The sequence below is a fragment of the Cyprinodon variegatus genome, unplaced genomic scaffold (assembly GCF_000732505.1).
Source record: "Cyprinodon variegatus isolate N-32 unplaced genomic scaffold, C_variegatus-1.0 Scaffold891, whole genome shotgun sequence".
Lineage (NCBI taxonomy): Eukaryota > Metazoa > Chordata > Actinopteri > Cyprinodontiformes > Cyprinodontidae > Cyprinodon > Cyprinodon variegatus.
In genome coordinates, this window is record NW_015151344.1 from 34,661 (window position 1) to 49,959 (window position 15,299).

General features: G+C 36.0%; 2 protein-coding genes across 2 annotated transcripts; both read left to right on the top strand.

Moving 5' to 3' along the window:
- Positions 1-44: 44 nt before the first annotated feature.
- On the top strand, positions 45-3,637 carry LOC107099630 (L-amino-acid oxidase-like). The gene is made up of 4 exons (XM_015397843.1): positions 45-148; positions 326-394; positions 474-610; positions 2,398-3,637. The coding sequence occupies exons 1-4, from the start codon at positions 98-100 to the stop codon at positions 3,197-3,199; spliced, it is 1,059 nt and encodes a 352-aa protein (XP_015253329.1). The 5' UTR covers positions 45-97; the 3' UTR covers positions 3,200-3,637.
- Positions 3,638-6,247: 2,610 nt separating this feature from the next.
- Positions 6,248-7,498, top strand: LOC107099631 (L-amino-acid oxidase-like; the record flags this gene model as incomplete). The annotated part of the gene is made up of 1 exon (XM_015397845.1): positions 6,248-7,498. A coding segment is annotated over one exon (813 nt), but the record flags the coding sequence as incomplete, so codon positions are not given.
- Positions 7,499-15,299: the final 7,801 nt, after the last annotated feature.

Genomic DNA, 15,299 nt, shown 5'->3' on the forward strand with positions numbered 1-15,299 from the left:
AAGAAGAGGGTTGGTATGTGGATTATGGGGCCATGAGGGTTCCAGAATTCAGATGTGATTAAAAACCCAAACATCCTGAATTATAATCTACCACCTAATGAGAGGAATAAATCGCCCCAGTGATTTGTATGAAGAAGCATTACAAAAGGTAAATGAGAAATCTGCTGGCAATTTACATCCCCAAACTTTTCAATAAATTACTTTGATTGTTTACAGAAACACACTTATACTAATTCATTGTTTTGTGTACATTATTTCACATGTTTGTTGTGTATGGGTTAGTTAGAAAAAACACGTACTTTGATCCAAATTCTGCTTTTTCTAGTTGAAAAATGAAGTAAAAATGAATGGGTGTAAAGCAACGATAGAGAAATTTGATCGTTACTCTGTCAGGGTAAGTATTTTACTGTATTTAATGTTGCTAGACATTATTTTGTATTAACTTATGGGTGAGGGCATGTTTGTGTAAACAGGAATATCTGCAAGAGGAAACCCATTTGAGTTCAGAGGCCATTAGGATGATGGGGGACTTGCTGAATGAAAACAGCATCATGTCCAAGTCTGTGCTTGAGATGATTTACCTCGAGAATGGTATCAATGACACTGTGAAGTAAGTTTCAATTAAATTCAGTTTTTTGATACAACACCAATAATCTACACATGTAATTTTAAGACATTTTACATAGATAATTCAATAAAATCATACAGAAAAATTGTGTTAAGGAAACCTAGTTGATATCATTGAGTCTTTTCTTTGCAGAATTTACTCTTCCTAGATGAGCCTGCAAAGACAATAGACATAGAGTTGTTGATTCTGCAGCAGTCCCACGCACTTAGCATGCAGAATCAGGTTAAGTGTGAGAGGCCGTTTGCCAAGAAAGACACACAACAGGAAAATAGACACACTTATTCATAAAAACTTTTTATGTTGGAAAAGGTAACAGGAAACTATTTTGCTAAGTGGGTCCCTCTAGAAGAGAAACAGTTAAATAGATGCACTTTAAGGTAGTTTTTGTGTAACAAAAAAAAAAAAATGAACTAAAAAAAAAGAATGAGAGAGAGCACATGCATTTGGTCACAGGAAAAGCTGAGCCCTTCTTGTATCTATTATCCCATTTACACTACCCTTTTGAATCGGTGCTAAGAGTTGTCCGAGCACGGTAACCGAGATAACTGTTGAATGTAAATGGTACACAACCGAACCGCTCTAAACTAGTACTAGTTCAACAGTAGGGCTCAGCATGGTTCAGTTGAGGCTCGTCATCTCCTTACAGTCAGTCTCTCTAATCGTGAAATTTCAGGCATTCATAAAATTATTAGCTTCTCTACCGTTCCAGACGATTTCCAGTGATGATTCTGCTTAGCAGTGTGATGAACCTCAATGTCTGTCGTTGCTTCCTGCGTCTGTAGGCCTGGATTAGACTATTTATTGTCATATCCACTTCCCAAAAGCCGACTCTGTCAAGTAAATTCACCAAAGGCTGCCTTCTTCGCTTGACTCTCCGCAAACAAGAAATATCACAGTTATAACCAAACTTCCTAAATGTTACGGGCGCCATGTTTTTTGTTTGAATCCCTCTAGAGAGCAATAGTATTGTAGATCGTCATTAGGAGGGGGGGAACTGTGCTAGTGTGATGTGTAAATGGTCGTAAGAGATCTGCCCCATTCTACTTTTAGAAATTCCATTGAACCTGCAGACTGAGAGTGAAGAGGTCTGTTAGAAACAAAAGAAATAATCAGATCTCTGATATAACACCAGGGCATTGTTATCTTATCTGTAAAAGGAAACATTTAAATTCTATTTTGGATTTTAGAGGAATCCAATGAGGGATAGCTAAAAGATAGAAAAGATCAAACACTAAAGCTCACTGTGGAAAAAGTATACATTAATGTACCAGAAGCCTTAATCCTTTAAACAATCTGCCATTTGAGAGTTTATAATTTATTTTCTCTGTTTCAACCAATGGAGGGGCTTTATGGTTATGATTACAGAATGAAAACACTAACAAATATGTTTTAATAAAATATATTGCCAAAGTAATTTGTCACTCCATGTTATCATTGATTCAGTTATTCCAGTAACTTCCATGAATAAAAGTGCTTAAAATCCTGCATTTGGTTGCAGACTGCCTCTGCAAACAGTTGACAACTGTGGGTCAATTTCAAGAGTTTAGTATTTGCCAGTACTGTACCAGGATGAGATGGTAGCAGTGCAATAAATTCAGTCATGACATTTCCTCAGTGCTAAAAATTGCAAATAAGCTATTAGTGGTATTATACCAGAATTCAATTGTTTAGATTAACTGTATGCATTAAAAAAAATACAATGTTCATCAATTATACAATTGTATAATATCAAATCAAAATCAGTAATCTTTTTTTTTTATTATCTCCAGCTACAGTGAGGTAACTGGCGGGACAGATTTGATCCCCAATGGTCTTTACCGAACCCTCAAAAAGGACACAGTCATTTTCAACGCTCCAGTGAAGAAGATAAGCCAAAAAAATAACAAAGTAACAGTGTGGTACCAAGATAAGAAAACACAAAGTCTGTCTAACTTAATAGCTGATGCTGCTTTGGTGACAACCACTGCCAAAGCGGCTCTCTTTATTGATTTTGATCCACCACTGAGTCCCTCCAAGATGGAGGCTCTCAGGTTGGTCCGTTATGCAAGCTCCACTAAAGTGATCCTGACCTTCAGTGAAAAGTTCTGGGAGAAAGAAGGCATCCATGGGGGAAAGAGCATTACTGATCGACCCTCTAGATTTATTTACTACCCGAGTCACAGCTTCCCTGGAAACGACAAGATTGGTGTCCTGCTGGCTTCCTACACCTGGGCTGAAGACTCTATCCTCCTCACCAGTTTGAGCGACGATAATCTGAAAGAGATAGCTCTGAAAGACCTGGAACTGATCCACGGTGACCAAGTCAGGTCTCTATGCACCGGAGTTTATGTGAAGAAATGGACTCTGGACCCTCACAGCCATGATGCTTTCTCTTTCTTCACACCGTATCAACTCTCAGAGTACGCCAAAGTTATTTTCAAGAATGAGGGCAGGATTTACTTTGCTGGTGAACACACAGACCTCCCTCATGCTTGGATGGAGTCATCTGTTAAATCTGCAATCAAAGCAGCTAGGAATATAACTGATGCTCTCAAGGCTTTGGATGCTGACATGGCCAGAGATGAGCTGTAGGGTCTAGAATCCTATGTCAGTTATCCATTTTATCCATTTTTTTCCCTTTTTTTTTTTTTTTACTGTTTTCTGTCTTGATCTTTACCATCACCATCTTAGTCCATTCTAAACTATCTGGGATGTTTGTAGTTTCCAAAAAGCTAAAACCAGATATAAATATCAAACAAACCTTTCAGGCTCTCACCTTACCCCTTTTTGAAACTCTGTCAGTCTCCTCAGATGGAAAAATACAACTGTATGGTAAATTTTAGATAAGAAAATCTTACCTATTATCTATTCCAGAAAATGGGTGCCTTACCTAGTTCATTACTATATTATGAGAAGGTGGAACAGCACCACTCTCAGTACTGAACTGCATACTTCATAGACGGCTCATTTTACTGATTTTTGGCTGAAGTGTGTACCTTTGAATGCTGCTTTGCCTCTGAATAAACTCATAAAGACAAGATCAAGATGCTCTTTCTTTTTTGTAAAATAGCCTCTTACTCTTTGCTAATTAGAAATTGAAATAACAACAGTGTTAGAAGTAAAGGCATTACATAAAACCAGTATTAGTAACAGAGTTTTTTTCTTTAGTAATACCATAACCTGACTAATTACTTTTCACAAATTGGTAACACTGTTATGTAACTTGCAATCTCACACAATGCTTTACTTCAATAGATTAAACATAGCAAGCTTTCATAACCACACTCTCTTTGCTGCAGGGAGAGAAAGCAGGAGCTTAGTCAGAGGCATAATGATTGGCTAAGGAGACATAATGTGGGCGGGTGTTCAAGCATGCAGTAGTTACTCACACAGAGAGGAGACACATGAGGAAATAGTGCAGGTTGTTCCTGTGGTTTGTTTGGCACGTCCAGGAACAGAGACTTTACCCACATCAGTTAAAAGTAGTTCTAAGATAATGCTGCATCATCTCACCATCAACAAGAATGCTGACTTAATATTAGTGGCTTCAGTTTATCAACCTGGTATTGCCCTTTAGTTCTTGTCCTTATTCTGAGTTCACTTGAAAGTCTTCCTGTTTTTTGTGTTTTTGTAGCTAGTAAATATAGCTACTTACTTTTTTAAGTAAAGTGCCCAACAGCTGTTAAGAAACGGTTGGAATTGTTATTCTAAAGTAATAAAACTGATTCTGTTTGCATGTGATGGCTCAACCTGCTCCAAGCACTGCCCAGATAGCAAAAAATAATGTTAATTCAAAGATGTATTAGGACAAAAGGAGTTCATTTTGGTTTACAGTCAACAGCTGATGGTACCTGTACCATCAAACTTACATAAACATCTTACATTGAAGATGTTCATGAATAAATGGTTGAATTCTACAGTTTGAAATTTCAACGCCTAATCAGTGCTGAATTAACATATGTCAACACATATACACATATATACCAGATTTTATTGCGTAGACAACCCCAACCCTTATCTTCACCTGTGTGTCCAAGATATGCAGAAGAAGGTCAAAAGATCAAACTACAAAATTTATCATTAACCATGGTGTCAATTGCACAGACACACTTTTATGATTGGCATGGCAATCATAAACGTATGTTCTTATCTTCAGGTAACACAGAATACATACACATTCAGATTAAATAATACTACTTATATTTAAGCAATAGTATCTAGGTGTTACTTTATGGTATATCTTGTACCATGTCCGTTGGTTGTGCTGTTCTTTTTACATCTCTTTGCAGGTGATTAAGCAGACTGAAAATATTTTATCGTTATCTCCCTTTTATCTCCTCTCTCTTTCATCTTCTGTTTTTTTCCTTTCCTGTTCTACCTACATTGCAGTGTCCATATACTGTAATCTGTAAACATCCCTGCATAATTATAATAAAGCAATTTATATGCATAAATCAAGCAGAACACTATGGCGATAGCAGTACTGCTGCACTTGTGAAAGTAAAATCTTTTGGGATCTTTTTGGCATCAAGACAATTATTCTTATTGCCACGTTGCCAGACAGGACACTGTAAAAAAAAAAAAAAAAAAGTTACAACAATAGCATACAAAAAGAAAGATGTCTGCAAAGCTCAGTTGTAAATGTTAGGATATGTCATGAATTAAGAAGTGGGCACCTTAGTTCATATGCTTTTTGTTTTGGGGTGGAATTATTATTCTCTTGAATGATCTATTTCAGCTTAATTTGTCTAAATCTCCTGCCTTATGTTTATTGGGTATGTAACCTGGGAACATTAGTCTATCTGGAAGACCGAGGCTTTGGATACGTTTAGCAAACCTTAACTGGATGTAGGATAATACTGAGGCATTGAAAATCTGCTGTTTTAAGGAATGGACAGAGCTGATGTCTTAAATGGCTTTATGTGAGGGGGTAACCTTTAGTAGTAGAGGGAGAGAAGATCNAAGAGGTCTGTTAGAAACAAAAGAAATAATCAGATCTCTGATATAACACCAGGGCATTGTTATCTTATCTGTAAAAGGAAACATTTAAATTCTATTTTGGATTTTAGAGGAATCCAATGAGGGATAGCTAAAAGATAGAAAAGATCAAACACTAAAGCTCACTGTGGAAAAAGTATACATTAATGTACCAGAAGCCTTAATCCTTTAAACAATCTGCCATTTGAGAGTTTATAATTTATTTTCTCTGTTTCAACCAATGGAGGGGCTTTATGGTTATGATTACAGAATGAAAACACTAACAAATATGTTTTAATAAAATATATTGCCAAAGTAATTTGTCACTCCATGTTATCATTGATTCAGTTATTCCAGTAACTTCCATGAATAAAAGTGCTTAAAATCCTGCATTTGGTTGCAGACTGCCTCTGCAAACAGTTGACAACTGTGGGTCAATTTCAAGAGTTTAGTATTTGCCAGTACTGTACCAGGATGAGATGGTAGCAGTGCAATAAATTCAGTCATGACATTTCCTCAGTGCTAAAAATTGCAAATAAGCTATTAGTGGTATTATACCAGAATTCAATTGTTTAGATTAACTGTATGCATTAAAAAAAATACAATGTTCATCAATTATACAATTGTATAATATCAAATCAAAATCAGTAATCTTTTTTTTTTATTATCTCCAGCTACAGTGAGGTAACTGGCGGGACAGATTTGATCCCCAATGGTCTTTACCGAACCCTCAAAAAGGACACAGTCATTTTCAACGCTCCAGTGAAGAAGATAAGCCAAAAAAATAACAAAGTAACAGTGTGGTACCAAGATAAGAAAACACAAAGTCTGTCTAACTTAATAGCTGATGCTGCTTTGGTGACAACCACTGCCAAAGCGGCTCTCTTTATTGATTTTGATCCACCACTAAGTCCCTCCAAGATGGAGGCTCTCAGGTTGGTCCGTTATGCAAGCTCCACTAAAGTGATCCTGACCTTCAGTGAAAAGTTCTGGGAGAAAGAAGGCATCCATGGGGGAAAGAGCATTACTGATCGACCCTCTAGATTTATTTACTACCCGAGTCACAGCTTCCCTGGAAACGACAAGATTGGTGTCCTGCTGGCTTCCTACACCTGGGCTGAAGACTCTATCCTCCTCACCAGTTTGAGCGACGATAATCTGAAAGAGATAGCTCTGAAAGACCTGGAACTGATCCACGGTGACCAAGTCAGGTCTCTATGCACCGGAGTTTATGTGAAGAAATGGACTCTGGACCCTCACAGCCATGATGCTTTCTCTTTCTTCACACCGTATCAACTCTCAGAGTACGCCAAAGTTATTTTCAAGAATGAGGGCAGGATTTACTTTGCTGGTGAACACACAGACCTCCCTCATGCTTGGATGGAGTCATCTGTTAAATCTGCAATCAAAGCAGCTAGGAATATAACTGATGCTCTCAAGGCTTTGGATGCTGACATGGCCAGAGATGAGCTGTAGGGTCTAGAATCCTATGTCAGTTATCCATTTTATCCATTTTTTTCCCTTTTTTTTTTTTTTTACTGTTTTCTGTCTTGATCTTTACCATCACCATCTTAGTCCATTCTAAACTATCTGGGATGTTTGTAGTTTCCAAAAAGCTAAAACCAGATATAAATATCAAACAAACCTTTCAGGCTCTCACCTTACCCCTTTTTGAAACTCTGTCAGTCTCCTCAGATGGAAAAATACAACTGTATGGTAAATTTTAGATAAGAAAATCTTACCTATTATCTATTCCAGAAAATGGGTGCCTTACCTAGTTCATTACTATATTATGAGAAGGTGGAACAGCACCACTCTCAGTACTGAACTGCATACTTCATAGACGGCTCATTTTACTGATTTTTGGCTGAAGTGTGTACCTTTGAATGCTGCTTTGCCTCTGAATAAACTCATAAAGACAAGATCAAGATGCTCTTTCTTTTTTGTAAAATAGCCTCTTACTCTTTGCTAATTAGAAATTGAAATAACAACAGTGTTAGAAGTAAAGGCATTACATAAAACCAGTATTAGTAACAGAGTTTTTTTCTTTAGTAATACCATAACCTGACTAATTACTTTTCACAAATTGGTAACACTGTTATGTAACTTGCAATCTCACACAATGCTTTACTTCAATAGATTAAACATAGCAAGCTTTCATAACCACACTCTCTTTGCTGCAGGGAGAGAAAGCAGGAGCTTAGTCAGAGGCATAATGATTGGCTAAGGAGACATAATGTGGGCGGGTGTTCAAGCATGCAGTAGTTACTCACACAGAGAGGAGACACATGAGGAAATAGTGCAGGTTGTTCCTGTGGTTTGTTTGGCACGTCCAGGAACAGAGACTTTACCCACATCAGTTAAAAGTAGTTCTAAGATAATGCTGCATCATCTCACCATCAACAAGAATGCTGACTTAATATTAGTGGCTTCAGTTTATCAACCTGGTATTGCCCTTTAGTTCTTGTCCTTATTCTGAGTTCACTTGAAAGTCTTCCTGTTTTTTGTGTTTTTGTAGCTAGTAAATATAGCTACTTACTTTTTTAAGTAAAGTGCCCAACAGCTGTTAAGAAACGGTTGGAATTGTTATTCTAAAGTAATAAAACTGATTCTGTTTGCATGTGATGGCTCAACCTGCTCCAAGCACTGCCCAGATAGCAAAAAATAATGTTAATTCAAAGATGTATTAGGACAAAAGGAGTTCATTTTGGTTTACAGTCAACAGCTGATGGTACCTGTACCATCAAACTTACATAAACATCTTACATTGAAGATGTTCATGAATAAATGGTTGAATTCTACAGTTTGAAATTTCAACGCCTAATCAGTGCTGAATTAACATATGTCAACACATATACACTTATATACCAGATTTTAATGCGTAGACAACCCCAACCCTTATCTTCAGCTGTGTGTCCAAGATATGCAGAAGAAGGTCAGAAGATCAAACTACAAAATCAATCATTAACCATGGTGTCAAGTGCACAGACACACTTTTATGGTTGACATGGCAATCATAAACGTAGGTTCTTATCTTCAGGTAACACAGGATACATACACATTCAGATTAAATAATACTACTTATATTTAAGCGATAGTATCTAGGTGTTACTTTATGGTATATCTTGTACCATGTCCGTTGGTTGTGCTGTTCTTTTGACATGTCTTTGCAGGTGATGAAGCAGACTAAAAATATTTTATCGTTATCTCCCTTTTATCTCCTCTTTCTTTCATCTTTTCCCCTTTTATTTCTGTTTTTTTCCTTTCCTGTTCTACCTACATTGCAGTGTCCATATAATCTGTAAACCTCCCTGCATAATTATAATAAAGCAATTTATATGCAGAAATCAAGCAGAACACTATGGCGATAGCAGTACTGCTCCACTTGTGAAAGAAAAATCTTTTGGCTCTTTTTGGCATCAAGACAATTATTCTTATTGCCACGTTGCCATACAGGACAGTTACAAAAAAAAAAAAGTTACAATAGCATACAAAAAGAAATATGTCTGCAAAGCTCCGTTGTAAATGTTAGGATGTGTCATGAATTAAGAAGTGAGCACCTTAGTCCATATGCTTTTTGTTTTGGGGTGGAATTATTATTCTCTTGAATGATCTATTTCAGCTTAATTTGTCTAAATCTCCTGCCTTATGTTTATTGGGTATGTAACCTGGGAACATTAGTCTATCTGGAAGACCGAGGCTTTGGATACGTTTAGCAAACCTTAACTGGATGTAGGATAATACTGAGGCATTGAAAATCTGCTGTTTTAAGGAATGGACAGAGCTGATGTCTTAAATGGCTTTATGTGAGGGGGTAACCTTTAGTAGTAGAGGGAGAGAAGATCTATTCAATCAGGTTTGGGGGGAATGTTTGAATGATATAGAAGATATGACGGGATTAATGTGATAGTCCTGTACCAATTTGATTTGCTCAGAGGTCAAGGTTTGATGCATGGTATAACATAGGCACTTTGTTTGTCTTTGGTTTGGTTTTGATTTTTGTTTGTTTTGTTGTTTGATTCCTTTTTATTTTGGTTTGTGTGTTGTTGATTCCTTGATATACTCAAAAGAGAAGGAAAGCTGATGTATATCTATAATCTTGATTTGATTGATTTGTATGTTTTTATATCTGCCAAAAAGGCTAATTAGAAAAAAAAAAGAGAAAAAAAAAGGGCATGTCTTCCTGGCTGAGCACCATAAATTCCAGGTTCAGGACTACAACTCCCATATCAGAGATAATCAGATTCCGGATGGGCTATTAACACACTTCACCCCTCTGATGTGACATCCTAAACCTTCACCGCAGCGTCTTTAAATTCAGAAAGAAAGTTTTTTTTCTTCCTCTTCCCCAAGACCCCAGTGTGGAAGCAACAGAGAGACCTAAACTTCTAGCAAGACAGGACATTACACAAAATGCAATCTCAGGAACCGTAGTTAATTTTTGCTGGCAAAAGGACTACATCCCTTTTGACAGAGCTCTGAGATGAAAATCCATCGCAGCATTAAATAATAAAGATCACATCACAAGCTAAGGATCTTTATTATTTAATGGGTATCTTGCCAGGACCAATAGATTTAATAATTATATGCAATTTGGTTTATTAAAGGAGTTAGACTTAGACAGATTTATTTATTTTTGTCATTTTGTATGGACGAGTGTATACAAAAGGAAATTTAGTTTAAAAAAGCTTCAGACAATTTCATCAAGTGCAGCCTTGAAAAACAGTAATTAAAACATAAATGTCATAATAGCGATCTAACCCACATGCAGAGAACCACTCAGAGACCAAGAGAAAAAGTTTAACAGGTTTATTGAATGTAGATAAAATACAGAAGTAAGAGCTGGAACTCAGTGGACTGGTGAACCGGAATCGGAAAGTCTGAAGGAGAGGTCACAGTGATTGTTTCAGGGGCCGTATGAAAATTGACTGAGGCCTGAATATAGCTGGAGAGAAACTCACGTCTGAGGGGGCTCTTGTTAATCCTTGAATCCAGTTTGTAGGAAATTAATCCAGAGGAGAGGGAACTCGTTGGAGAGTGGACAGGTAGACTTACGTTGGACCGAGAGTCACTTGGTTTTCCGATGAGGACGGATCATGTCGAGGTTTAACCCTGCTCAGTATGTACTTAGTAATCTTTCCAGGGGGAGAAGGTCCAGGTTATCCAGTTAAACAGGAAAGGCTTCCTGCCGAAAAGCAAAGACAAAAACAAGATTAGACTCAGAGAAACAAAGCTTCGGTTAGACTCTGCTTATCTCAGCTTGGCTAGAGTACCCAAAACTGCCAAACACTCTGGCGTAAAGGTAGTGACAGCCCGCTGCTCAAATACTTCTCTGGTAATGATCCAACGAGCCGGAGGTATGCAGGGAGGCCCAACGAGGAACAGGGCACACCTAATGGTGGAGAGGGAAAAACACAAAAACAACGCACACAAACTGGATTCCTAACAATAAAAAAAAGAAAAAAATTGTAATATAAACAAATGACTGTATTTACAATTCTAAAAATTTATTTTCTTAATAGATCAATTAACCGATTTTACACAAAATTCCTGAAACAACTTGCAGGAGTTTATAACATGAGTTCAAATGTTGAGTTTTTGATGTTTCAACCCCTGTCCCTGTCTCCGTAGTTGTTTTTTCTGTCACCTTCTTGTGTGTGTTTTTTCTCTTCCTGGCCCCTGTGCAGTTCAAACTCACTTTGTTATATGCTTCGCCACTCAAGTGCGTGTGTGCGTCCGCCATCTTGTGAGAGGCAGTTTGTTAAATGAGGTATTTATGGTCTGGCTTTGGTATGGTCCGACATCCTGTGGTTCCTAGCCTGTGATTACTGTCATAGATCCCTTCTAATGTACCAGAGTTAACTGATTGCAGAAGCGTGTTTCTGGCCTGTTGCCAAAAAGTGATTATTGCTTATTTTTATACTTTCTCCTACGAATCATTTGAAAATTAATCTTCATCTTTTAAAATATATCTCTGTCTGTACTAATTGAAAATGTAAACAAAAATATAAACAGCTTTAAACATTCAAATTAAAAAAGAAAACGTACTGACGTATTATCCATTAAGCACTTGTGTAGCATCAACCCAAAAATCTTAATTCAGTGGTTAATTTTTACTTCAACAGCTTGCAGAATGCATCCTCAGTGGCTTTATTGGTGAATTTGACAACCCTGTAGTTAGTATCAATGCAATCGGAGGTTGGTGGAAAATTTAAAATGGTATTTTATCTTCTCATTAATACTCATTTTAACAAAATAAGGTCATTTTAAACTAAATTAAACTTCTCTGTGGCAAAATAGTCCTCCATCAATTTTTGACAGCCAAATATTGATATTATCTGCTTTTATTATACTTTAAATGGCCAGTGATAGATGGAAAAATGCTGTTCTATCTTCTCCCTTCACTTGTTTTAAATGGTGTTTTAGATCTTAAGGTGCCTGTAACTCTCACATTACAAATACATTGTCAATGGCTTATATACACTGAAATTGTACAGATTTCTTTATTGCTACATTCCATCGTCCTTTTTCTCCAAACTTACAGCCTTTTCGATTGGATTTACAACCTCTCAAGTTAGTGCAATTTTTTAGCACCAGTTTTACTGGTCACAAAGTAGTTAAAGCATTTAGTCTTCTTAAATTGTCTACCTTTTTATGCCTTATCTCTACATTTTGTTGCACACATCCCAACCCAATCAGTCCTTTCAAAAACTGTAAAATAGCTACAAATAAACAAATAAAGAAACAAAAGGGACAAAGACAATCAAATTATAAATAATTTATTTGAATATGCCTGAAAGTAGTGTTTTAATTCTAACCATAACAATACCTTGACAGTATTTTCTGCCATTAAATCAAAAAAGGGTGAGTAATAAAAACTACAACCTAATATATTAGATAGGAATAAATAAAACTGGCATCAATATTCAAGTTAAAAAGTCAAAAAGGAAAAAGAACTAAATTTAACCAACATCCCTCAAGAGCAGACATTTGTTGTCTTAAGTCTTTTCTCAGACACATGTTAATTAAAACTGTTTTTTATATGAAACTTAGCAACTTAATTTAAGCAGCACAGACTCCTTTTACTGACATGCTTCATAGATACAGTAAATATTCATATTTCCCTTTGAGTGGCTTTTGCAGACAGTTTTGGTTGTACCATCTTTAGCACACATAACATCCAATCAATGTCAGAATAAAAGACATAAAAAAAATGAAACAGAGTGCAATATTCTCAAAATAATTTTTCTGAAATAACTCCCACAGTAGTTCCCATTCCGAAAGTGTCTAATCTTATTTAAATCTCATCTTAAAACCATATGAGCTCTTATTATACTTGAAAAAACATAAAACACATACTCAGTGTGTCCCCATCCACAAAAATGGCTACCCAAGTCATCTGCATAAATAACAAATAAAAAACTAGAGGCCATAGTTGTATTAATATTGCGTATTAAATACACACTCCATGTAATAATTCTTAAGTTTACCTTTGTTTTCCAGGAGGCAGAGAGCAATCTGCTCTCACAGCATTAAGAGCTTTTACTGAAGTGTTAAATGCCAAAGGACAGCCACAGACGACGCATTCAGCAAACTGTTGAACAAAAAGTGCAACAATTAAGTCATCAATGAGAATAAAATAAGATTCCCGCTATTATCAGGCTTTCCGAAAAATATAAAAAAAAAATGTTTTGCATAATCAACAGTTAGAATTTCATTTATTTTACACTTTTTGAGCTAAGATTTATAGATGCATTGACTAAAATTGAAATGAATGAATTAATTAAAATTTAAATATCAACTCAGTTAACACATGAATTGCACGTCTTACACTCATTTTAATATTTTTTTCCAAGAACCATGACTGAAGTTTTTCTTTGCTTCGTACTGCTAGAATATTCCATGTGCATTCCAGTATGCAGAAGATAGGGTGTAATAATTATGGTTTTGTGCATTACTGTATCAGTTATACATACCTTTAATGCATAGACACAACATGATGTGGTATTTTGTTGAAATGGGTGATTGATTGTGTCACATGCCCATCTAGATCCATTTCACCCCTTCAGTCTCATGAATGCTCTACCATATAGTTTTACAATAAACGAGGCTAAATGAGTGGTGTGTTAAATATTTTTTATGCCTTTTTACATAAACTGTATTAAAAAGATGTTTACCTTGAAATGTTTTGGCAGTGATCTGCTTTCACTTTGCTCTCACCCAGGGGATCCAAGAAACTACTCCTCTTCTCACCTGGTACCACATACTGTATATTTTATAAGAAAATAAACATTTAAATTCATATAAAAACATATTATATAGCCTAGTACAGTAATTTGAAATGGCATTGACAGATAATGTGTTCAAATGTGTACCTCTAGCGTCAAGTGATAGCATTGGTTGACTGTCCTTAGGACATACTAATATAAGCTCGGGTCAATCTGAAGGTCAGTGAAAAAACATATCATATTTAAAACTTTTTAATGAAAGGCTTCCACAAATTTAAGGGACACAAATAACCATATTACTTGGTTTCTTATGTTGCCATATGTTTGTAATTTAAAGCAAATAAATGGCAAAGGCCTTTTCTGTATTTTCCTCATTAAATAATTTATAGGGGCGGGTAAGCATTGATTACCTGTGAAATGTAATATAAAATAGTGTAAAATTATGTTCTGATATCCTTCCTGTCATATATGGGAGCAGGGTTGGAGGGAGGGGTAGAAGAAAAGCAGGGGAATAAAAACAATCTGGCAATGAACAACTGCTGCACACATGGTGAAAATTGGTTAGGGAAAATTGGTGCTGCAGGAAATAGGAAGTCAGCTGAACAGAATGCACCAGGGGAAAAAAGTCTGCAAAAGAAAACATAAAACAAGACAGGACAAAGCCAAAAGACAAAACTAACCCAAACCCTACAGATCCTGACACCTTCTTTTACATCTTACCTCACTTTTGATTTCTTTTTGAGGCGCCATGTTGTAAATTTCACCAAAAAAAATTTGCATGGTCCAATTTTTGCATAGAGAACACCAGAGTTCATTCCTTCACATGCATCTTTTACATCTGTAATACAACAAAGCATTGCCTCTTTTACAGTTAATCTTCTTTAATAATAATTGTCACACAGGCAACAAAGTATCTTACACATTCATTCAAAATGTAATCGTGATACTTTGAATAAATTTGTTTTTCAGTTTTGTTGTTTGTGGCAGGGACCACATCCCAAACAAAAGGCATATTTCTGTTGAGTTCTCAGTTTTGTTTTTTAAGGTATTTTTATTTACCTTGTCAATAATAGTACTTTACTATATGTCTATTGTATTATCTATTTTATATCTTGTTGCTATATATCACGTGAGACTCATTTCCTACCTACATGCCGTATGTGTTTCATTAAATTATCTCTTATGGGACTGTGGGAAAAAAAATGCCCCCTATATTTTTGGGTGATAAAAATTTACTTAAGGATAACAAAGATATTCTTTTCTGTTTTATTTCTACTCTGTTTAAAATGTTTTGAATAGATCTATGGAAAAAAAATGTTGGGCATGTGGTCGCTGCTAAAGAAAAGCAAGAGTAGGAGCATCAAGACATAATTTATAGTTTTAGTTTAAATTGTTACACCTACTTCTGATAATTTAGGGATTAACAAGGTGGTTTTATTTTAACCAAAGAATTAGGAAATTTGTCCTAAAGCGGTTCTGCATGCAGA